This window comes from Tympanuchus pallidicinctus, unplaced genomic scaffold (genome assembly GCF_026119805.1).
Source record: "Tympanuchus pallidicinctus isolate F22 unplaced genomic scaffold, pur_lepc_1.0 scaffold4, whole genome shotgun sequence".
Classification (NCBI taxonomy): Eukaryota; Metazoa; Chordata; class Aves; order Galliformes; family Phasianidae; genus Tympanuchus; species Tympanuchus pallidicinctus.
The window spans coordinates 17,279,749-17,303,819 of NW_026294758.1; the positions used below are offsets into that span (position 1 = coordinate 17,279,749).

Below are 24,071 nucleotides of genomic sequence, written 5' to 3' on the forward strand. Positions count from 1 at the left end.
CTTCATTTAAATTTTCAAGTCCAGGAGCAGATATTGAACATGAAGAAAACTACAGTGTTTTTACAAAAACACTGTGCACAAAATACATCTAAGCTTCTCTGGATCAAAAAAGGTTTGGATTTATATTTGGCATAAATGCTAGGGAAATAAAAAGACAGTCAATATTTCCAGATTCCCAAACTATTCCTTTTTTTTTTTTTTAAATGAAAGGAAATTTACAAATAACTGTTTCCAAAACTGAAGATGCCATCTGAGAAAGTAAAATAAAGACAGCAAAGTTGGACTTCATTCAGGAGGTGGAAATTAAGGAAAATAGGAGAACATGAAATGCTGTCAATGAAGCATAGAATTTCAGTACACTTCAGTACTTTGGGAGGAAAAGCACTCCAGTTCACAGCTTTGCTATGACTCACAGAAAAATAAAAGACTGCACCAACTTACTGATCTTCTGTGACAAAATTCAGGAATAATACTTCCATATTTATCTCTGAAATTTTTATAAAAGTACCAGAATGGTCACACTATTCAGAATAGAGGTTCCAGTATCCTTTTTTTTTATAACCTGCAGGTTGATTAGTGAAACAGTATGAGAACAGAATGTTTACAGAAACTCTCATTTTTGGCAGCCAGCAAGTTTTGAGCTTCCTGGGACATGCTTTATTACTGGACAAGCGACCACAAGAATTCACTATAGCTGTCACACCTCAACACTGTCAAACGGTTTTTTTTTAATGCATTTGTACCTTTCTCCTTAACAGTATTCTGCATCAATGAGTTCCACAATATAATTGGGATCTACATGAAAAAAGTACTTCCTATCTTTCAGTAGAGATCTCCTGCCTGATAATTTAAACTTGATGCCCCTTAGCTTCTCTATTATTAAAAAAAGCAAAAAAACATTCCCTATTCATCTTCTCTACACCTTTCATGATTTTATAGATTTCTCATATTCCTTCTATTTTCCAAGCTGTCTAATCTTTCTTTGTCTGAAAAGCATTTCATGCCTGTGATCATCCTTGCAACCCTCCTCTGTATTTTTTTTTTTTTTTTAAATTCTACGTATCCTTTTTAATACCGTGTCCAGGTTCCATGCAGTGTTCAAGATGGGGTACCACATAATGAGTGGAATGACTATGTTTTTCTGTTTTGTTCTCAACACTTCATAATGCCTAACATCCTATTTGCTTTGAGGGTTTTTGACTGCCATTGAGCACTAACTGATGTTCTCAGAGAGCTATTCACAATCACTCCAAGATCTTTCCTGAGTAGTTATAGCTCATTTAGTGGCCACCGGTGTGTTTACAAAGTGACTTCTTTTCACCACAATTTCACATTTACCAGGATTGAATCTCATGTTATTTCATCATCTAATCATCCAGTACCATTAAATAATACTCAAAATCATCCAAATCAGCTTTAGATTTAAGTATTCATTATCATTTTAGAAAAATCAGCTACTTTACTTATGTTCTATTAATTCCTTTTTTCTTTTTATTTATTAGTATGTCAGTGCAGAGTTTAAAAACATCACATTGGCTACAACCACTTTCATCTGTAAAGTACAAATATCTTTTTTTTTTCCCTTTAGCCAGTTATTAAATCCTAGGGGATTCCCGCCTCATGTGTGTCACATCCTGCCTGGAAGAGGTGGGAAGGTGTGACCAAGCATACCACAGAAAGTCAGAAAATGTTTTCTTTAAAAGCATTTTGTAATCTTGTTGGCAGCTTGCTGAAAATCCATGTACTCTTCTATTGACAAGATTTTTTTTTCATGTGATCTCTGAGGCCTTTGATGAATTCTAGCATGTCTTTTAAAACCTGCTATTTAAAAAAACTGCTATTTAAAAAATAGTGCTGACTTTTATCCCCATAAATTTTTTCCTTATACACAGCTCTAGGAATCTCTCCTGGAGCCCTTTCAAAGGCCATCATATTCACCCTTTTCCATGCCTCTTTTGAGAGAAGCTGATTTAAGCAGTAAGTTACATTCTAGTTGTACGCAGCTTCATATTTGATTTCTTACAAAACCCTTGGCTTAAAATCTGTCTCATCCAGGAAGATGATTACTGTACAGTAAATCAATTTGTTCTAAGATATCTGCCACTGATATGCCAATTTAAGACAGTTCCTCAAATGTACATCCTGTTTCCAAAAAAATAACCAACCATCTAGTGTCGAAGTTTCTGGACAAATTGTATTGGGAAAAATCATTTCTGTTTTTCACACTGGAGCTGATGATTCAATATGCATGCAGCTCACCTATCAAATTCATGAATTATGTTATTAATAGCCACTACAACTACAATTCCCCAAATTCACTTTTCCTTGATCTTACTGTGATATGAAACTTAACAGCAGCTACAATATTCTTTCCTATCTTCCTCATGTAATGCATCTTAATCTTGCCACAAGCCATCTTACTGTTTCTATCAGCTTCCTTTACCAATTTGAACTATGCCTGTGTGATGTAAACATAGCATTTAGGCAACTTTGATTTTTCACCTTAATTTTTGTAGCCTTTTTCATAACTCATTTTTGACTGTGAAAAGAGCTTCTGACAAACACCAACAATTAACAACCATGCTATTTATACTTCGTAACAAATCTTCCACACTGCTCAAAATGAAATTGCACTGAGAGTTTGTCCTTTACTCCAAAATGCAATTAAACTGCAACACTTAAGAGAAGCTGGAAGCAATACATTTGAAAACGGTTTAAGTGCACTTGTGACAAACTCCATCATCACACCAGTGCTTACTATGTAAATCACAGAAAAAGAGTAAATAATGAACAATTCTCCCAACCTAGATACTAAAAGCTCAGAGCAGAGGAGAAGAAAGTATTACATGCGTGACAGAGGTGATGGCAGCAAGGTGAAACTTAGTCCAAGCTTGTTCAACTTCCATTCTAATAGTGATGGAAAATCTACACAGAGCAATTATGCTGATGGTTCCTCACTGAACACCATGTTACTGTATACACTTCTAGACAGATGCACTCTTTCACACTGTCTGTGGAGTGCTTTGTCATTTTTAAAGGCCGATCATATATTTTTACTAAACAACAATGGCACTTTATAGCACATACATGTTATACACTAATGAATATGTGCTTTTTAACAAAAAGATGGAGTAGTTTTACTGAGACTCCACTTTGAATCTCAAAGTTTTGTTTGTCTTTGTTTGCCTGCTGGAAACATCTGTCTTTAGTTCTGGAAATCCATCTATAAAATATTCACAAATAACATTTCAAAAAACTTATTGTTCCTCTACCAAAATTAGGACATTTGGAATAATCTGGTGTCTGGCAAGGTGAGGAAGGCTCAGCTGGGAAAATCGGGCAGATTAACAGTCAGGCAAAACCACTTCTCCAGATGTGCACACACACAGCATGTGAAATCAGTGCTCTGAGACCATACTTTGCACAGAGCCCCTGTCTATCTGAAAGCTATCTCTGCATTTCACAGATTCAAGTGAAAAATATCTTTGAAAAATAATTCTACTTACTGGGAGAGTTATTTTTTTCAAGTGGCATTCCTTTTCCAGTAGTCCATAAACATGTTTAGTAATAATCTGGAAGAAAAAATAGACCAAAAGAGAAAGCAAACAGAAGTTAAATTACCTACATAATTACATGTCCAGGCAGATAACTTGAAGGCTAGTTGGTTAAACTTCTGAGAACTTGCACATGTTTTGCCACATATCTGAATTCTTTACTGTACAACTAATTATAGAACATAGAGCTTTATACAAAAAGGTCCTCTCTGGCTCTCAGTAAAGACCGCTTGCCAGTACAAAGAAATTGTAACTGTACCTGTGAATCCATCACCTGCTGCTGTGTGAATAATTATGTGCCTGAAAACTAAGGATTATAACCAATTAATATATACTCAGGGGTACAAGAAAGGATCTATTTTGCAAAGAAATACTTTAAAAGCATTTTTTTCTTAAGCAGGACTCCTGAAACCCTGTCCCCTGCAGGTTCACTTCATGAGCTACATGGAGAGCAGATCTTTAGTCACCCTCAGCACAAGTTGCCTTGCCATTTCTATTCATTGAACTGGGGAGGGATGGGTCAAAGGTATTCCAAACAGAAAAAAAAACCCTGACTGATTTCCCAGTACGGGGGAGTTTAAGACTCTTGTCTCCACACAGAAATAAAATTGAAGTTTTAGACTTGAAACAAAAGGAATTATTTCAAAGAGCATCAACAACAACAACAAAAAAACCAACACAGCCCAGTCACAACCAAACAAATGCTGCCTCAAACTTAACCAAATTGTTCAGACTTCAAAAGTTTATCTCCTATCTAGGGACATTTTTTTCATCCTTATATATTGTATGAAAATGGAGATGCAGACGGAAAAACTTTTACACTATCACTAATTTGCAAATTAAGTTGAGGAACAAACTGAAGTGCTTTGTCCATATAGGGTTCTAAAAATGGTTGGGAAGTAACTGCCTGGATTGCACTGGCTGCTGAAGCTTAACAAGGAAAAGGGGGCACAAATTAAAGAGGAACAAAATCTGCTCATTAAGAGCTTCAAATGGTGCTTGCCTTCATTTTAAAGCTTGAGGAACTATGTAAATTTCAGACCGGACAAGATCTAAGACTGGAATTATTAACCTAAGAATATTTGGATACAAACCCACCTGGTATTCTTTAGTCCAACTGCTCAAGGCCACAATTACTGCCATCTGAACCCATAGCATATTAAGCCACAACAGATATGCTGCTGTAATGAAAGCTCTCAAGTGATGATATCTTAACAACACACTGAGAACTGAGCAAGTAGGAGCCAGGGTATCATAAACTTCAATTTTAATTTTCCAAATGTAGAATTAACAAATAAAGTTTCAATGAAGTCCAACAGTTTTCATTATGTACTTGTGAGCAAACATAATACGCAAACATTTGAAACATATTTGAACAAATTAGAGGTACTGATGAAAGCTAATTAAAAAAGTTGTACCTGTCCCCTGCCTTCCCTAATCCTCCACTACACAAAAAACTAAATCTTTATTAGGATTCTGTGAATTCTTTCCTTCCCTGCTCAGATATGTTTATTGATAGAATTATGTTAAAAAACTTTATGGTTTTAAAGAAAATCAGTCTTACTGAACATCACTATCTACACGGAAACTGCATTCAGGGAAGGAATTTAGCTGTGAGCCATGAGTTGATTTAAGACATGTTTATCCCCAAAGCAGTATGTTAGGAACATGCATACAGTGTAATTTTACCTTCAGGGCCAAACTTTTTATGGTTCACCGAAATCAACTGCAGTGTAATGCCAGCAAGTAAAACAGTTAAGTTCCTGCGGTCTCAGATACTGATGCTGTACAGACATTAAAATGAATATAATGATAATATGGCCTCAAAGATAGAAATTTTATTTTTCACTCTAAATCCAAACATCTACAAGCCATCAGAAATACCAGAAGAACCCCTGGAAGTGAAAAAAGATTGCAATGAAGAAAATGTATTTTAGACATTACTTGTAAATTCTCTTTTTTTGAAGCTATGTTACATATCTATATCTTCTATTCTCTCTTATCCATTCAGACCGTGATGTCTTCAGGGCAGATGCAAACCTTTACTGATTTTTTCCAGAACCAGACTCAATGGGGCTCTGATCCTAACTCCTCTTTATGCACTACTCTAATATAATAAACAGTGATATCAGACTTAAAAATTGAATGGTTACATCAGTAGAGTGCTCCTGTAAAGCAAAGATGTGATCTAATGAATGACTTCAATAAGAGAAGGCATGAAGACAAAAGGTTGAAGTCACTAACGGAAATGGTAAAACTCAGACAACTCAACATCTGAATGGCCTCCAAGGCTGAGAACAATTTGAAGAAAAAACTGTAAACTGCCATAGTGTATTTAAGATCAGAAGAGGTTTTTTGTTTTTATTTGGCAGCAGGAATTCAGTAAGTTCAGGGATTTCAGGGACTTTAGCAATAGCTGGTATACTTGCTGTCAACCTGACAGTTGGAATGATGGAAGATAACAAAAAGGATTTCTTGATATTTATGCTCTTCCAACTCAAGAGGTCTGCCAACAAGCAGTACGCTGCATTATAATTCAAGGTAACAAGGCTGCTGGTGAGCAGGAAGCACCAAGCGTCTGAGATGAGACGAGAAAAAAACCAAGATTAAGGCTTGCAAAAAATGTGTGAAATCAATGGCCTGGATGAGACAGTAGACAGGAAGAAAAAAATGCCCATTCTCCACTTCTTGCAGGAAACACTGGGAACCTGATTTTAAGTTGTCTTTCCTCTTCATTCAATTCTGAGTGCAATCTAACAGAAAAATTCTAAATTAGATAAATATCTGAACGAAACACTGTTAAGGTGTTAAGGTCTTCTCACTGCCTGCTTTGAGAACTGGGGAAAAAAGCAAGAGCAAAGCACATCCATACCTCATGCCCCCTGCTCTGACAACATGGGAGAAATCCTTCCCAGCAACAAAAAGGTGGTTAGCCTCACACTTTCACTCCACAGAAAGGCTGAATTGGTGAACTAGGGGAATCCTTCTTCCCAGCACAAAGTGGTCCTCCTGGGAAGGAGCTAAATGGCTTATACATTAACTTTTTCTTTCAGTGTCTCGCTTTCTGTAAGCCTAAGGATTTTCAGCCTACTATGGACTATGAACTGCATTTACAGCAGTAAAACCTATGGTTCAGGACAGGAATCAAACCTGAATGCTCAGTTACCCTTCTGAAGAGTACAAAACAATAAACCTTCTGACTTACATCTTATCTATACAGTGACAATGCCTCCAGAAGTACTTTTCCAAAGAACTAGGGACTCAAAGTAAGACATCTATGAAGTTCAAAAGTCTTATACAGATTTATGTTATGAACAGTAATATTTATTATATCTGAAAAACAATTAAACCAACAATATAAAAAAAAAACTTCAATGATACAAATTTGAATACTAATAGTTACGAAACGTTAGAAATAACATATGAAGATAAAAAATAACCCAACACGGATAGATTTAACTCAACTCCCCCATATGGCTCCACAACCAAAATAATTTTAATTATGGAGCAACTAAGCTTGATTACCTGGACAGTCAGAAAGCACTGAAGATCTTTAAATAGCAGAAGTCTGGAAAAGATGGCAACTGAAATCATGCTCTCAAGGCAAGAAGGCATCTCCAAAAAATTTAAGGTAATAAACCTTGAATTTTAATTCAGTAAGAAATTGAAAGAAGTATTCTAAACCATACAAAAAAAAAAAAAATAAAAATACAAGAATAAACTTGACACACAGGAGTAAAAGCAGACTATGTGATCCACTGATTAACCTTTCCATAACACTGATAGCCAGGTGTACACATAATAGATTACAACGCAATGATTTGTTTTGTTACAGCTGCATTCTAATCCAGCTGATAATTTTACTTTAAAGCTTTAAAATGCCTGCTAGAATTTTCAGAACGATATAGATCATAACGCTAAAACTAAGTAGATTATAGACAAAAAGCACACATGGTGTGGCATTTTCCTTCTTGCCCAATTCCCTCTATTTTCATAAGGCCTACCATAAGCAAATCTGAACACCTTCCCATTGTATTTACTATTCTTCCATTAACCTTATGAACCAGCAATACTTTAACCTCAAGGTTGGCCATATCTACTACTAAAATAACACATAATAGAGAAAATTCTTAGCTACAAAATACAGTATTCAAATATAGTCATCACTATTAGCTACGCATTTCCACCAGCGATGAACAAGTGCCTGCCTGCTGTGCTCGTAACAATCTGTACCATTGGAGGTGCCCTCTGTTGCTGTTGCCACTGCTGAAACACACCACCTACCAGTTCACTGTGCTCACACCCACTGGTTGGTCTCCATAAACCAAGCAGCAGTATTAGTGGTTGCAATTTTTTCCACTTAGAGAATTCAGTGACACGCTTTTGCTTCATCTGCACTTCCATATCAGATGCCATTCTGTCAGATTGCCCCTCTGCAGCTATCTGTTGCATGGCAACAACATGTAATGGAATACTGGTTGGGAGGTTCCATCTCTACTGCCGTAATACCAGCATCTGTCTCTAACATCATGGGCCAACATAATATAATACGAGGCAATACTTTTGGAGCAGCCCTCACAAGTACGTTTGACTTGACACTGCACAGTAGAGCAAGAGAAGCTCCCCAGCAGCCTTCTTGACTTACAGCCTTGCTGAATCTAACTTTTTTTAAAAAATGGATCCTTCTCATGTATGGAAGGAATATTATTTTCAAATGATTTAAATACAATCCCTGAGATGTCCCTAGGAATTTCTAGGAATTTCAAGGCTGTATTCACAGGCTGAATGTTTTTTAACTAATCAAAGAAATAAATGAGTAAAAACCAGTAGAAGCAATACAATGACCAAATGATCCACTGCTGATATATGCAATGTTCCTTCAGAGCATTATCAGATTTATCTCCTGAATAATAATAAGCACCTTAATGGCAAAAAGAGAAAATGAGCAGGAGAAGAAAAACAATGCTTATAACATACAGTAGTCAACTCACAACTTCTTCCTTTTTACAGTATAACAGCAGCAAGGCTTAGTTGAAAAAAAAAAATGCAAAATGAATTCCAACTGACTGCCCTGCGGCAAATCTCAAGTGGTGGCACTGACCTGAGGCTTGCTATTGTGGCTGCCATAGCCTTGGCTGAATGAGCTTTATTTTGACCCTCAAGTGACAAACCTGCCAATAAGTAACAATGAGAGATGCAAAGGAACATTCTGACATACTGTCCTTGGACACAGATGTACCTAGGAACTGGGGTAAACAAAAAACAACAACAAAATCCACCATCACTACGTCAGAACAAAAAATCCTCAAAGCTGAATGGACTTTCAAAGGCTTTGTTCACTGCAAGCTAAAGAAAAATAAAATAAATTTTAAAAAAATCAATGGCATTTTACAAATCCACAAAAGACCTCACTTGGATTATAGTGTGGGAGAACAATTCATTAAGATGGAATTGACATTACCTCCAAGGGATTTCTTGAGTTTTCTACTGAAAGCAATTCAATTCAGTCTTAATGCATGGGTGTGATATTCTGTAATCTAATTTGACTGATCACAAATAGGATCTCAAGATCTTTTGAGAGAATTAAATGAAAAATAACAGGGATTTGTCATAAATGTAGCATATACGGTTGTGATTTGACCCAATGTTTTGTTACATGGTCTTTGCTGACACCTGTTGGTTTTTCTTTTTTTCTCCTTTACTTTTTTTTTTTCTTTTACAAAAAGCATCTCATGTTTTAGATCAACTTAACAATTATCTAGCTTCATGGACTACCTAATTATATAATCCATCCTAAGAAAATGTTCAGTTTTCTAAAACTATATATACTTATATATCTATACACATCACTATGAAGCAGAGGTTTCAGTCAAGCACCTTGTACTAGAAGCAATTAAGCATCAGCAGAAAGCAACACCTCTATCCCCAAACTGAGGTGAAAACCAAAAAGGCAAGGAGGTTGCAAAAAAATAAAGGAAACTCAATAAAACATATTTATTATATAACATACGTATTACTAGACTAAATGCAAACAAGGCTCATAAATATGTTTTATTATTCCAATTGAAGAACTAAAATTTAGGATTACTATGTCCAATTTTCATATTAGCAGTGAGTTACAAAAAGGCACCTGGAAGAAAGACCATTAGTAATTCTGATTACTAAAACTGCTAATGAAAGACGCTGCAGATTAGGTGGAGACTTGGTGCTATGCACTTTTGAAATTTTAAAAAACTATGCCAAATCCAACTGACGTATCAGATTAACATGGCTAAAGCATACCAGCTTTTGTAATCACAGACAAAAAAGTCAGTGATGTGTCAAGCATCTCATTTTATCACCTTTGATTCCTCAGCAGAAATGACCAGATAAATATTCACAGATGGACTGAAGGCTTAATTTTATGTAAATCCAGAGCAGAGCTCAAATTAAAACCTTCTTCCCATAGCAAGACGCCTTAACCGTTTTGCCACCATGCTCCAGAACAGTAGTGGGTCAAAATAAATTGGATCTACATAAATTTTGGTGAAAAGAGCCAAGAATCCGACCATTAGCAGCGCTTTTTTCTTTTCTTGATACAAATTACGGTAGACACTCTTAGAATCAAACACAAAAAAGAAAAAAAAAAGAAAAAAAAAGAAGGCATAGTTTCAGTATTAAATTATTGCATCTTTTTACTACCAAATAGATTGCAAAGAGGTCATTAACTCAGTGCATCCTTATAAAGGAAAGCCCTGATTCTCAGTTGCTTTAATTAACTGACAAAAGCCAGGAGCTAACTTCTGAGAGAGAAATGGCTACCTTTCTTTGTGCTTTTTTAGTACATGGTCAGGATACCCTGGTACTCTGAAAGAAACTTCCCCTTAAGGAGAGAAAAGCTTGCCCTGAAGGCACTGTCTCTTCTGGGGATATCAAGCTGAAGGTTAAGAAAACACCTTGGACATTGATGAACCTTTTTTTATTCTCTTTCCTCTGTATTTCTCAATAAACTGTTTTCGTTTTCCATTCCACATGATTGAGAATGTCGAACCTAGTGCTGTGTTCTGCTGGCAGGGAAACTCAGAGGGAGCAAACTACAAAAAACTCTAGGTAACGCAAATGCTAGTACAGAATTTTGACCAAGATATAAGAAAGATGGTTTCATATGTGACAAGGAAAAACTGTGCACTTACACTCTCATTTAAAACACCTCAAATCATTTAGTGGAACAATGAAATATATTATCAAAATATCTTCATTAAGTCAAACTTGGAAAGGTTAGTTTGAATGCTTCAATTTTATTTTTAAAACAGTTCTAAAAAGAAGAAATATTGGTGGCAAAGAATGTTTGTAAAAGAAACATCAGAGGCCATACTACTTCATATAAAAAGAGGGCAGTACTGAAGGATAGTTCATTTTCATGATCATGTCCAAAAAGCATTTTCCTATGAAATTATGATTGATGATCTCAGGTAGTCAATTATGTAGCATGCATGTTTTATAGAATCATAGAATCATTAAGGCTGGAAAAATCTCTAAGATCATTTAGTCCAACCCCAACCCATCTTCACCATGTCCACTAAACTATGTCCAACAGTGCTACATCTAGATATTTTGTGAACACTTGCAGGGATGGAGACATCACCACCTTAGTCATGACTGGCAGCCTGTTCCAACAGCTCACCACTCTTTCTGAGAAGAAATTCTTCCAAATGGCCAACCTGAACCTCCCTGGTGCAGCTAAAGGCCATCAGTCTCCTGCTGTGAGGGCTGAGCAAATCTCATGAAATTGAATTTGTAACAGCACATAGGGCTGGACAACATGCATCCCAGGGTCCTATGGGAGGTGGCTGATGTGGTTGCTGGGTGCTCTCCATCATATCTGAAATGTCATGCCTATCACATGAAGGCCCCATGGACCGAAAAAAGGGAAACATCACTCTCACATACAAGAAAGGGTAGAAGGAGGACCTGGGGAATGACAGGCCAATGAGCTCATCTCTATGCCTGGGAAGATCAGGGAACATATCCTCCTAGGAGACATGCTAAGGAACATGAGGGATAAGCAGATGATCCGAGACAGCCAGAATGGCTTCACCATGGGACAGTTATGCCTGACCAATCTGATGGCCTTATGTGATGGAGTAACAACACTGGTGGACAAAGGAAGGCGACTGATGTCATCTACCTAGACTTCTGCAAGGCCTTTGACATGGTCCCCCACCACATCCTTATCTCTATATTGGAGACATATGGATTTGAAAGGTGGACTATTTGGTGGTTTCCTTATCATGGAAACCAGGCCGAACCGTGACAACATTTTTATCAGTAACATAGATGATGGGATTGAGTGCACCCTAATGACATGAAGCTGAGTGGTGGAGCTGATTAAGAAGGAAGACGTGCCATTCAGAAGGACCTTAATAAACTGGAAAGATGGGTCCTTGTGAACCTAATGATACTAAATGAAGCAAAAGGTTTTGCACTTGGATTGAGGTAACCCCAGGTATATATACAAACTTGGACAAGAACTCCTCGAGAGTAGCCTCACTGAGAAGGACTTAGGAGTCCTGGTTGATGAAGAAGTTAACATGAATAAGCAGTGTTTGCTTGCAGCCCCAGAAGGCCAATGATATCCTGGGTTCCACCAGAAGTAGAGTGGTCAGCAGGTGAAGCAGGTGATTGTCCCTCTCTACTCTGCCATTGTGAGGCCCCATCACAGTGCTTCCAAGTATGGTATCCCCCCAAAAAAGATGTGGAGCCTTTGGAGAGTGTCCAGAGGAGGGCCATAAAGATGATCAAAGGGCTGGAACACCTCTCCTCTCCTCTGAAGACAGACTAGAGGAATTGGGCTTTTTACAAGGGTAGACAGTGATAGGAGAAGGGGAAATGCTTTTAAACTGAAGGAGGGGAGGTTTAGCTTGGATGTCAAGGGAAGTTTTTTATTGAGAGAGCGGTGAGATGCTGGAACAGTTTGCCCAGAGGGGTGGTGGATGCTCCATCCCAGGAAGTGTTGAAGGCCAAGTTGGATGTGGCCCTCGGCAATCTGATCTAGTACTTGATCTAGCAGCTGACCACCATGCCTGTGGCAGGAGGATTAGAACTTGATGATCCCTGAGGTTCCTTCCAACTCTAGCCATTCTATGATTCTACTGTTTTCTCTTGTCCTGTTCCTACCTACTTGGGAGAGGATAACGATCTCCACCCCATTACAACTTACTTTCAGGGAGTTGCAGAGAATGATCAGGTTTGCATTTGAACTTCCTCTTCTCCAGACTAAACAACTAAACCCCAGTTCCCCCAGCTGTTCCTTATAAGACTTGTGTTCCAGACCCTTCGTGTCTTTCTTGTAGTGAGAGGCCAAAAAATGAACAGAGCATTCACGGTGCACCCCCACCAGTGCTTCCTTGTTACTGCTGGCTACGCTATTTTTAATGAAAGTGAGATGTCACTGACCTTCTTTGTCACACTGCTGGTTCATGTTAGCTAGCTGTCAATTAACACCCCTACATTGTTGTTCACCGCATAGCTTTCCTGCTACTCTGCCCCCAACCCGTAGCGTTCATGGGGTTGCTGTGAACAAAGTGCAAGATTTGACACTTCGCCATGTTCAGCCTCATAAAACTAGTCTCAGCCCATTAATCCAGCCCATTCAGATCCCACTGCAGAGCCTTCCTACTCTCAAGCAGATACATGTTTCCTCTCAACTTGATGTCGTTTGCAAACTTACTGAGGGTGCACCCAAGTCTCTCGTCCAGACCATCAATAAATACTTTAAACAGGACTAACATCAGTAGTGACCCTTCTCATGACCAGCTGCCATATGGATTTAGCTCCTTTCACCACCACTCTGGATTTTCCAAAGAAAGCACATTAGTATACTACTTCTTATTGAACTATGTGGGTACAAATACTGAAACAAGCTAATATTGGTGTTCTGTATACAGTTTACTATTTTAATTAATTTCACCTGTGTATTCATTTGAGAAAGAATCCTGTATTTCTCAGCCCAATCAGCAAGAAACAATCCAAATATACATAAAAGTGTAGAGAATAGAATAAGATATATCTTAGCAGCTCAGTTGGAAGGAATATTCAAAGATCATCTTGTCCAACTGCCTGACCACTTCAAGGTTAATCAAAAGTTAGAACATGTTATTCAGGGTATTAGCCAAAGACTTCTTGAACACTGACAGGCACAGGGCATCCATCACCTCTCAAGGAAGACTGTTTCACTGTCTGATCACCCTTACAGTGAAGAAATTTTTCCTATGCAGTCTGAACTGCCCTGGCACACCACTGTGCCATTCCTGTTTGTCCTGTCATCAGTTTCTAGGGATAACAGCACAGCACTTTCCTCTGTTTCCCCTCCCTGGGGTGCTGCAGAGGTCAATCATGTTGTCTCTTGGCAATTCTGCATTAAACTAGCTGAACATCTTGCATGTCTGCCTAATCAGGATATTATTTTTGTGAAGTTGTAAACAAATTGAGTAAGAAAATGATGTATAAAAGATTGTCTGAATGTGACAATTTACTACGTATTGCTAATGGTCTACAGCAGTGAGAACTAAAAGCAAACTAAAAACACCTGCCCTCCACCCTTACCCTCTTCTACCTCCTCCCTCTGAGCTCTGCGGAGGAAGGAGGAACAAGGGCTGTAGTCAGTTACTAAAACTCAGTCTCTGACCCTTCTGCACGTGGGTCCCTCCCACCAGATGCTGTTCTTCCCCAGCTGATCTGGCCTGGGTTTCCCACAGGCTGCAGGTCTCTGAACACTGACCCAGCAGAGCTCTGTACCACAGGGCCCATGCTTCAGGCACTGCTCCACATGGGTCCCAATGGGTAGCAGCCCTCCAACCCCACCATGATCTCTTGCCTTGGGCTTGCAGCTCCAGCCTGTGGCTGCTCTGTGGGTGTACCCACAGGCTGTGCCTCCACTAGGCCCTATCCGCTGCTCCACAAGTTCCTTTGTTACGGCTGCCTGGGGAGATCTGCCCTGCGTGGTGCCCATGTGCTGCAGGGACAGCCTGCTCCTCCATGGGCCTTCCCTAGGCTACAGGGAGTTTCTACTCCATGCCTGGAGAGCCTCTTGAGCTGACCTGGGTGCTTGCTGGACCACTTGACTCCCATTTCTCATCCCTCTCTCCCAGCTGTTGTGCAGCCGTTTCTGTCTCTCTTATATCTGCTCTTCCAGAGCACATTCAGTGTCACTCGTGGCTCAGCTCTGGCAGCAGTGGGTCCCTTTTGGAGCAGCTGGAGCTGCTCTGCTCTGGGGCAATGCTGGGCTCTGCTCACACAGGCTCTCCTGCTACCAGAACCTCACCAGCATAAATCTAATGCTGAAGCAATGACAATTCCCGTTGAACAGTGACATAAAACTTCTTCCTAGCATCTAGCTTTTGTAATTTTTTGTACTATTACAGGGAAATAAGTAGACAATTTCCTCATATAGGTATAGATGAATAAGATGGGTGTCAGCAACAGTAAACAGCATGCTTGTGTGTATTTTATTATAATCATACCACAGTAGCAGCCTGAAGAGATCTATGTTCAGTAAAGAAGTATTACAAAATTGAAAGATGCAAGAAAGCCATTTTAAATTCATCATGTTTTATCAATCAGATAAAAAAGAGTAAACAAGTAACAGACAAGAGAGTAAAATGAAAAGGTGAGAGGGAATAAAGCTTAGGAATCAGATTGTTGCCTAAAAGCAACTTTTTTATTGTTACAATTACCTCTGTGCCATGAGAACTTAGCAAAGAATCTGCATCAACAATTAACTGCCCTCCATTAAATGCAGAAACATACTAGGAACTTCACACAGCACATAGTTTCTGAATGTCTTTGTTGCCACTGCTACTGTCAGTGATCTGGTCCAATACAGTCCTTCTGCAACAAATGGATGCAAAGGCTGATGGTGTCTAATCCACACACAGCCAATGCTTAGTGTAGGAGAGCAGCAAGCCACACCTGGGAAGAAGCAAGGGAACAGATACTACAACACACCTACAGTTTTGTTCTCTATGCTTTTCCTTTTACATGTCTCTAATTTACAAACTGGAACAGTAAAATTTAAGCCATTTTGCTAGTATTCACAAGGTGATCCTAACCTAGTAAAGCTCCCGAGCAATACCTCATTGCAAAAATCAGCAGATCCTGCTGTGCTAGCAATGCCAGCTTGATTAGTAAGGAAAAGTGGAGCCTGCAGAGGGCAAGCAGCTACAGCAGAGGCACTAGGAGCTGGCAAAGGCAGATAACCTACAGATTGCCATGAACATTCCATTTTTGTTCCTTAACTGATGCAGAGACCAAGCCTTTTCTTGGGTTAAGGAAATAGAAGCTTTGTTTTTTTAAATTTCTTTATTATTTTTTTTAACAGCAAAATGCTTCCAGTGATACTGGAAATAATTGCCGCTGCTCCTTTTGATAGTTAGCCAAATACTGTTGTTGGCTGAGCTGACAGGAAATGAATATTGTAGCTTCTCCTCCTATTTGTGGTGTTGGGTGATATGCCTTATTGTGACAACACAGTATTTCTAAGATTATGAGTTACAGCAAAGTACAAAGAATGCATGAGTTCATGAATGTGGGATATCAAATTACATTAAGATAGAACCCAATAATTAACTGTAAGTTATAACCCATTCTGTTGCTGCGTATAGCCTGTTCAAAAACTGTTCATGAGAAAGGCATTAAAAATATATGTCAACATTCACTTCTTTCTTGTACTCACCTTATCATTTACCTAGTTTCTGTTCACATTGCCCCTATTATCTCTGGGGTTACAGGCTATTTATATGTAAAAAAAATTAACAATAGGTTATTTAGTGCTGCAACCAAGTGATTTCTGCTTTCTAATGTATTTGACAATATCCTCACGTATCCTAGTAAGGCAAAAGATACTATAAACACAAGATTATAGTACCATCACACCCTTGCAGGTAAGCTTAGAAAGTGTGGGATAGATGAGTGAAAAGCGAGGTGAACTGAGAACTGGCTGACTGAAGAGGTCAGAGGGTTGGGATCAGCTGCACAGCCTACTTTTGTTTAAAATTCTATCCTATGCCTACTGTACCTATATTATATGAAAATATAACATTTAACCTCCGTCCGTCATTTAATTTTTTTAAAATATATTTTTCTAACTTGATAGAATCAAAGGTACACAAAATATTTAAAATGGTGTCTTATCTAGAACTGCAGTTTACAAAGAACAGCCTTCTTTCATTGCATTTAGTATTTTCCCCATACTTCAGCAGCAAATTTTTACGAGCACCTGATGAAAGCAGATGTCTAATGCAGGAAAATAAGTCATATGTAACAAGTCCAGGTCATACACCTTAAAAATTTATTTCAAATGTATTTCATACATTTATTTAGACTTGTCAGTGAAAAACATCACAAGTATCATGACTGGGGTGGTTATGCGTCCTTAGAGCTTTACCTGCAAAGTCCACAATCATTTAGAATAGAGATATCTATACTGAAATTGGGGATAAATGCTGTATTCCTGAACCTACAACGTACAAAAATTTATTTCAGAATTTTAACCACTCTAAGGTATAGACTATTATTCTTTGCCTTAAGTTTGCTTTTTTAAACATAATTTTTCCATCCCCTCTTACAGGATGTCATATCTACAGTGAAAGAGTATAAAGTTACTTAATATCTACATAATTTACACTGTTGGAAAGAAGCACAAGCAACTCTCCACAATCATATCAATGAAAAGAGATAAAGTCTTTGCTTTCCTACTCCGAGATGTTTCATATCTTATTACCAACAATGTACTTGGGATATCACCCAACCCAAAAGCACAGAAAAGATGCAAGGAACAAAGACTTCTAAAAAGAAGTACTAAAAATCAATTTCTGTCCAAATTTGGCAGTAGATCTCTTTCTTCTGTCACGTCTTCTTCAACACAGAACTGAACTGCTACTCCAGCAGGCCACAGCAGTTCTCCTGATTATTGAGCATACAATGGAAACATCAAATTAAGATATGGAAGCACAGGACATTTCTGCCATAGTAAAATTAAAAAAAAAAAAAAACCAACAAAAAAGAACAAAACCCCTCTCATTTATTTGAATTAATTTATCACATATCTGAGAAGGTCAACCGTGTTCTGGGCTGCATTAAAAAAGGGGAGATCAGCAGGGAGAGGGAAGTGATTTTCCCCCTCTACTCAGCTCTTGTGTGGCCCCATCTGCAGTACTGCATCCAGGCCTGGAGCCCCCAGTACAGGAAGGATGTGGAGATCTTGGAGTGGGTCCTGAGGAGGGCCACTATAATGGTCAGAGGGCTGGAGCACCTCTGCTATGGGGAAAGGTTGAGGGAACTGGGCTTGCGTAACTTGGAGAAGAAAAGGTTGTGGGGAGACCTCATTGCGGCCTTCCAGTACTTGAAGGGAGCACATAAATAGGAGGGGGGAACAGCTTTATAAGGGTAGATAGTAATAGGACAACTGATAGGACAAGGGCGAATGGTTTTAAGCTGAGACAGGGAAGGTTTAGGTTAGATATCAGGAGGAAGTTTTTCACACAGAGGGTGGTGATGCACTGGAACAGCTTGCCCAAGGAGGTTGTGGATGCCCCAGCCCTAGAGGCATTCAAGCAGGGGGACTGAAACTAAGATGATCATTCTGGCTGTTTACAACCCAGGCCATTCTATGATTCCATAATTCCATAATGATTACACTCGCAAAAGAAACATAAGGAACCTCAAAAAACTGGTAAACCACACACTGGCCTTTTTAACTGACAAACTGACCAAGCTGATGGATGTACTCGAAAGGCTTAGAAGTTGATACCCCTGAAAAAGCTCAGGAGGCAAATCTGGAACCCCTGAAGGCAGGCAGAAATTGACAGTATGTGTCAATTTTGTGGATGAATATGAGACTTTCACAGTCCTGTGTACAACAATTCTGGAATAAATTATGAAAAATAATTGTGAAAAATATCTCAAAATCCTAAGTAACTGATTTACTGAACTCATCTTCCCTAATAGCCTTAACTGCATGTAAGTGCTTAAGCACTGTGGTCTAAGCTGGAAGCATCTCAGAATTACAAGGTTGTTTGCTCACTCTTCCCTCCAAGAGGAATGGAGGAGGGTCAAAAAAAATAAAAGTGGAACTTGTGGGTTGAGATAAAAACTATTTACTCTGACAGAAGAGGAAGAGGAGAATAATAGCAATGATAATTTATAAAACAGGTGATGCACAAAGCCATTGCTCACCTGCCAGTTGATGCCCAGCTAGTCCCTGGCAGCCTCCAGTCCCCTCTCTGCATTTTTTCACATGATGTCATGTGTTATGGAATATCCCTTTAGGCAATCTGCCTAAAGCTGCCCTGGTTGCATCCTCTCCTAGCTCCAAGTAGAACATCGCTGTGATATCAACTCTGTTTTTCACCCCAAGTCAAGACAAAGCATCATGCTAAATACTATGAAGGGAAAAGGAAAAAAAAACAAACACAAAATCCTTTCCCAGCTGAAACCTGGACAGACACCCAAACTGGGTATTTCTGCTGCAGAGATCAACATAAGATAATAGATATCAAAGTTTGGTTGTGACTAAGTTAATGAATTGAGCAGCTGGAGCATCTTAAAGCAATTCTTGGTTGTTTGCATATACAGAAAAGCAACGCTCTATTGCTTTATAATTGAACTTTTATCCTTTCAAATTATTCCTATTAAGCGCTGACACAGCTGAGACAGCTTTATAAAAAAATACCACTATTCTGTTAAATTCTTATCTAAACATTCCTGGAAAACTGAAAGGTCTGGTGTTGAAGACCCAGGAAGTGTTAAATTCTTTATCTTGGAGAAGATGAAAATCTTGTGAAAGAAAACTAACCATTTTAGAGTTCTTTAATTAGTAAACAAATAGGAGCTGCTCCAAAAGTAAAGCCTTCTATTTTATTATGTTGGCCCATGATGCCAGAGGTGAGTGTCAGTATCTCACTGAATTCCTCCTTGCTGAAAAAATGGTACTCATTGGCATTCATCAAAGCTTGGTCACTGATGGAGACCAAACAGTGCATGCGAGCACAAGGAGGTGGTGGGTGACGTGTCTCAGCAGTGGCAATAACAGATCATTTCCACCAGTGCGGACTGCTATGGGCACAGCATGCAAGTCTTGTTCGTCGCTGGTGAAAACGAATAACCACTAATGGTGGTGACAGTTATGAAAAATAGAATTTTGTAACTGAGAATTTCCTCTATCGAACAGTGTTATTGTGCTCTCTGTATCTGTTACATTTTCCATAGAAATAAATAGGAGTTACTACTTCTGGAGTGATCTTCACATTTTAAAAGATATTTGATGAATGTTGAAATCTACATATTTCAAAAAAGTACTGGTTGAAGAGTATAAAAATACTTCAGAAATTTTCAATATTACAGGCAGAAACAAACTTAACATGCATAAAAACAAAGATGAAACAAATGATTTTTGCAAGTATACTGATCTACATTCTGCCTAAGGACTACATCAATCTATTTTTTTCCAGTCTCTTAAGTGCCAAGAAACATTTTTTTCATCACTCCTTTAACAAAAATTGAGATAACTATATCGAACACAGCTTCCTTGCTTCAAACTCTCTGCATACTCTGGAGTTCACTTGTTTTGAAGCAGAAATTATTAATCAGAACTACAACTCAATTTTGTTTTGCCCTAATTATTTTCCTCCTTACAAGAAAACTAGAAATAGAACGGATGCATCTAGACAGAAGGTAGACTTTTTGTATTTTTCAATTTCAGCTACTCAAAAATGGCTGGTAAAAAAAGTTTACGATGAACTGAGAGTCTGAACTTTTGCATAGAAGCCCAGGATAGCAAGAATGGTTCTAATTGAACTAAAGCTGCTGAAGGTTTTATTTTTAAAAAGCTCATGATTAACTCATTGAAACACTCCCCCTACTCCAATTTTTGTCTTCTTTTTAACAATTAGTACCATTCTTCGAATTGCAGCAAGTTGCAAGTGCTTTATAAACAACCATCTGCCTTATTGTATCTTTTCTGCTTTTCACTGTTTATCAATTTAAAAATGTAAAACACATTTATCAACACATTTATCAACAATGTAACAAATTCCCATCTGGGTTTACGAGATGCTCATCATTTCTTTCAAGAAGCACACTAACAATAATTATGAAACTATCTCTGAACCTTTCGAGTACTGTCATGTTACTGTGATGAACCAACCTACTGCCGCCAATTGCTGCCTACAAAGTAGAAGAGTTCACTGAAGCACATCTGACATAATGATTCCAGTAAGAAGTCTTCACAAACAGCAGATATTGAAAGCAGATTTAGCATATGCAAATGAATATACTGCACGCAATGAAGATTCAAAGATTCATATTTAAATTTTCTTAGGTATCATCAAGCCATCTTCAGTCCTTATTGAAGTGTCTGTCCATCTATTTCACTTACCAAAAAGCAATGCTGAAGATAAGCAGATGTTAAAAGCTGTAATCTTTCTGGATTTATAAGGGCCACATATATACGAGATTTAGATTTTTTTATTTGTTATTTTTCTTGTCCATATTTGCACTTTCTTCCTGTTACAAAAAGTACTGATTTGAAAATTAGTGAAGACTAAATACCTTTGAAGTACAAGCGCTTACAGCTCAGGAACCACCGTTAGAGAAGAGCTCAATACTGTGTCTTAGCTGTTTTTTAATGCTATTCAGTTCTGCGTATTCTTCTGAGTCATTTCTGTTTCACACCTAGCTGTCACAAATTTAAAGTTACCAAATTAGCAGTGAAAAAACTGAAACCAGTAAGACATGAATTCCTAAATAAATAAATTTATAGTTGACCTTGATGTCCAAAACATGAAAGATGTCATTTAAGCTCCTCTTCCACTTGGTCCATTCAAGAAGTGCCCACTCTACGTAGATTCTATTGTGCCTAGCAAGAAATGAGATCCCACTATAAATCACTTCAATGACTTTGCCCAATCTCTTTTGTTCAGGTGTTTTTGCCCAAATTGTGCAACTGCCAATATTTTTGTGACATGTATTCTACCAAAAATTTTGCTGAAGACCTCCTACAATATTCACTCATAGACAGGACTGGATGTCCTGTGCAAACGAGCTGCACTAACAAACTGTTTCCAAAGGACCACCAAAAATGATTTTACCATTATCATAAATAAAGAAAGGGAAAATACTTTATTCCAATTTGATGTTTTTACCCTGCTTTTGAAAAACAATTTAAAGTTAGGAAGAGTTTATAGTAGGGTCTCAGTGAGGATTTCTCCTGACCCAATGAAAATCCACCCTTACTTGATTGTTAAGACAAGACATCGACAAAATTCAGTTCATACATGCTCAACAGACACCTGTTAAGTATTTGGCAAGTAATTTCTTCAAAGATAACCTCTTGAAAAGCTCTATTCAAGCAAGAACTCCATGAAAGCAAGTGTACCCGAACCAGCTTACGTATGACAACACCATCAGTTTATTTTACTGCTCAGTAAGACAAATTTCTCCTACCACTGACTAAACTAATAGTAATTATGCAATAAGTTAAAATAGCAAACATAATTTTGCTGAAGCCACTATGTGCAGGATTTAATATACTAAAGCTTCACTAGTCAGATAAAATCTAGAATGTTTAGTGCTAAACTCTCATTGGAAATAAACTGAAACTAGATGTAAGGATTTCTACTAATCATCTGCAAATTTTATTTGGAACTTGATCCTGCAGCCCTTATTCACAAGAACAGACCTATTGAGTTTATTCACATGAGCTTCGGCTGCAAGATTGGACCTTAAGTACTATCAGGTGCACGTGCACCCTATCATCAGATTTTGGGTTATTCATGTAAGAAGCTACCCTTTCAAATGCAGACTACTTAATGCTTCCTTCTTCATTAACGTACATGTCCTCTTCTGCCACTCTATGCTTTCATTTGTGCTATGTAAATAGCTTCTTTCTCTCACTCATCCAAACAAATAATGCTCTTTGCAACCAAGGAGGAAATTAGCAGCAGGTGAAAGCTTGTTTTTTAAATTATGATGAGACCAAGCTGTTCTTTAACTTAACAGAGATCTGGATAAAACAAAATCCCATTTCACTTCTTAGCTATCTTAATTATGGATTATCATTGTCATAATTCCAAATACTTATTTTCCCCCCACACAAATACTAACCTTGATGATTAACATAGTTTATCATGAGCAGGACCAAGCATTATGCACAAACTTTAAAAAAGCTTATTTGATGGGATGTTTCCTTGAGAAACGTAAAATTATCTGTAGCTTATCGTACACATAATTCATAAGTAATTTCTGTCTTAGGTGTTCTATTTGTTTGCTTTCTATATCAGCTTTACATAAATATAAGGTATTTTCTTGTACTACGATGTGATAAAGGTAATAAAATGAACACATTCATCTGCTATACACAGATACTGTCAGACAGACAACAATGATGAGAGACTGCATATAGTCTCTGAATAACACCACAGCAGAGATATGATATCCACATATCCAGAGATATGATATCATCCACATCAAAATCTTTGACATATAAGCCGCAAGTACAAGCAAATATCTCTTCATTAGTTATGACACTCACAAAAATATCTCAAATGTTAAACAGTCTTTAAGCAACCACCAAACTATAATTACCTAGTGCTAGACCTAAGAGTTACACAGGGTGATAAGTAGGAACTGTCTCTTAATGCTAGGGATAACCTGATATCTGTATGATATGTATGATATGTGGAAGGAGAACATTCGCATAATCTTTATCAAGTGAAATCTTGTTATCAACATAATCTGTGCGACTGGCAAAATGGAAGGTGACATCCCAGCAATAAATTCTAGTAGTATTTATTATTTCAGCTAATTCTGATGTCATGATCAAGCAGGAACTGACTGCTGGTGACTTTTGCAGCCATATTATTAATAAAAAGTGCAGAACAATGAATATAATTACCTGGTCAATGTACAATGTATGTCTTCTTGCACAAGTCTAATTCAGATAATAATCCAGAATTCAAATATCAATAACTCCTTCTCAAATTGAAAAAAGCAAAACAAAACAAAAACAACCTGACAACTCAACCTTGAACTGGAACAGTATGCGTGCAACAATTAAGCTGTTGTCACAGAACTGTTTTCAATCCTACTTCAAACTTGCCATTTGGATTAATCGGCAGTTAGAAGCAGCTGCAGCACAACGTTCTGTGCACTTCTGTTGCCGTTTTAATTTTTAAAAAGCGAATGGAGAGGCCTCTCCACAAAATTCAATGCGGCAATAGCAATGACTGAACCAGAATCAGAAAATTATGAACAGCTCGCTAAACTCTCTTTTAGAAGCACATATCAAGAGGCTGCAGAACAAATTGTGTGCCTGAAATAATAGATCAATGAATGAAGAATAAAGAGATCTAAGAAGTGGAGATGTTGACGAACCATTTTAATTTGTGAAGAATCAATTTCCATACAACTAGAATAATGTCAGAACATCACAGGCAGTGTATTCATGATTTTAACAGCAAAAAATCATGGATTACCAAATGG

At 37.9% G+C, this 24,071-nt stretch overlaps 1 protein-coding gene across 8 annotated transcripts in view; it reads right to left on the bottom strand.

Moving 5' to 3' along the window:
* FAM172A (family with sequence similarity 172 member A) overlaps positions 1-24,071 on the bottom strand; it is a 255,691-nt gene that overhangs the window by 197,215 nt on the left and 34,405 nt on the right. For all 8 annotated transcript variants that reach the window (XM_052700345.1, XM_052700342.1, XM_052700347.1 and 5 more), the window contains one exon: positions 3,507-3,572. In XM_052700345.1, the coding sequence (XP_052556305.1) occupies positions 3,507-3,572 (66 nt within the window). The remainder of the gene's footprint in view (positions 1-3,506; positions 3,573-24,071) is intronic.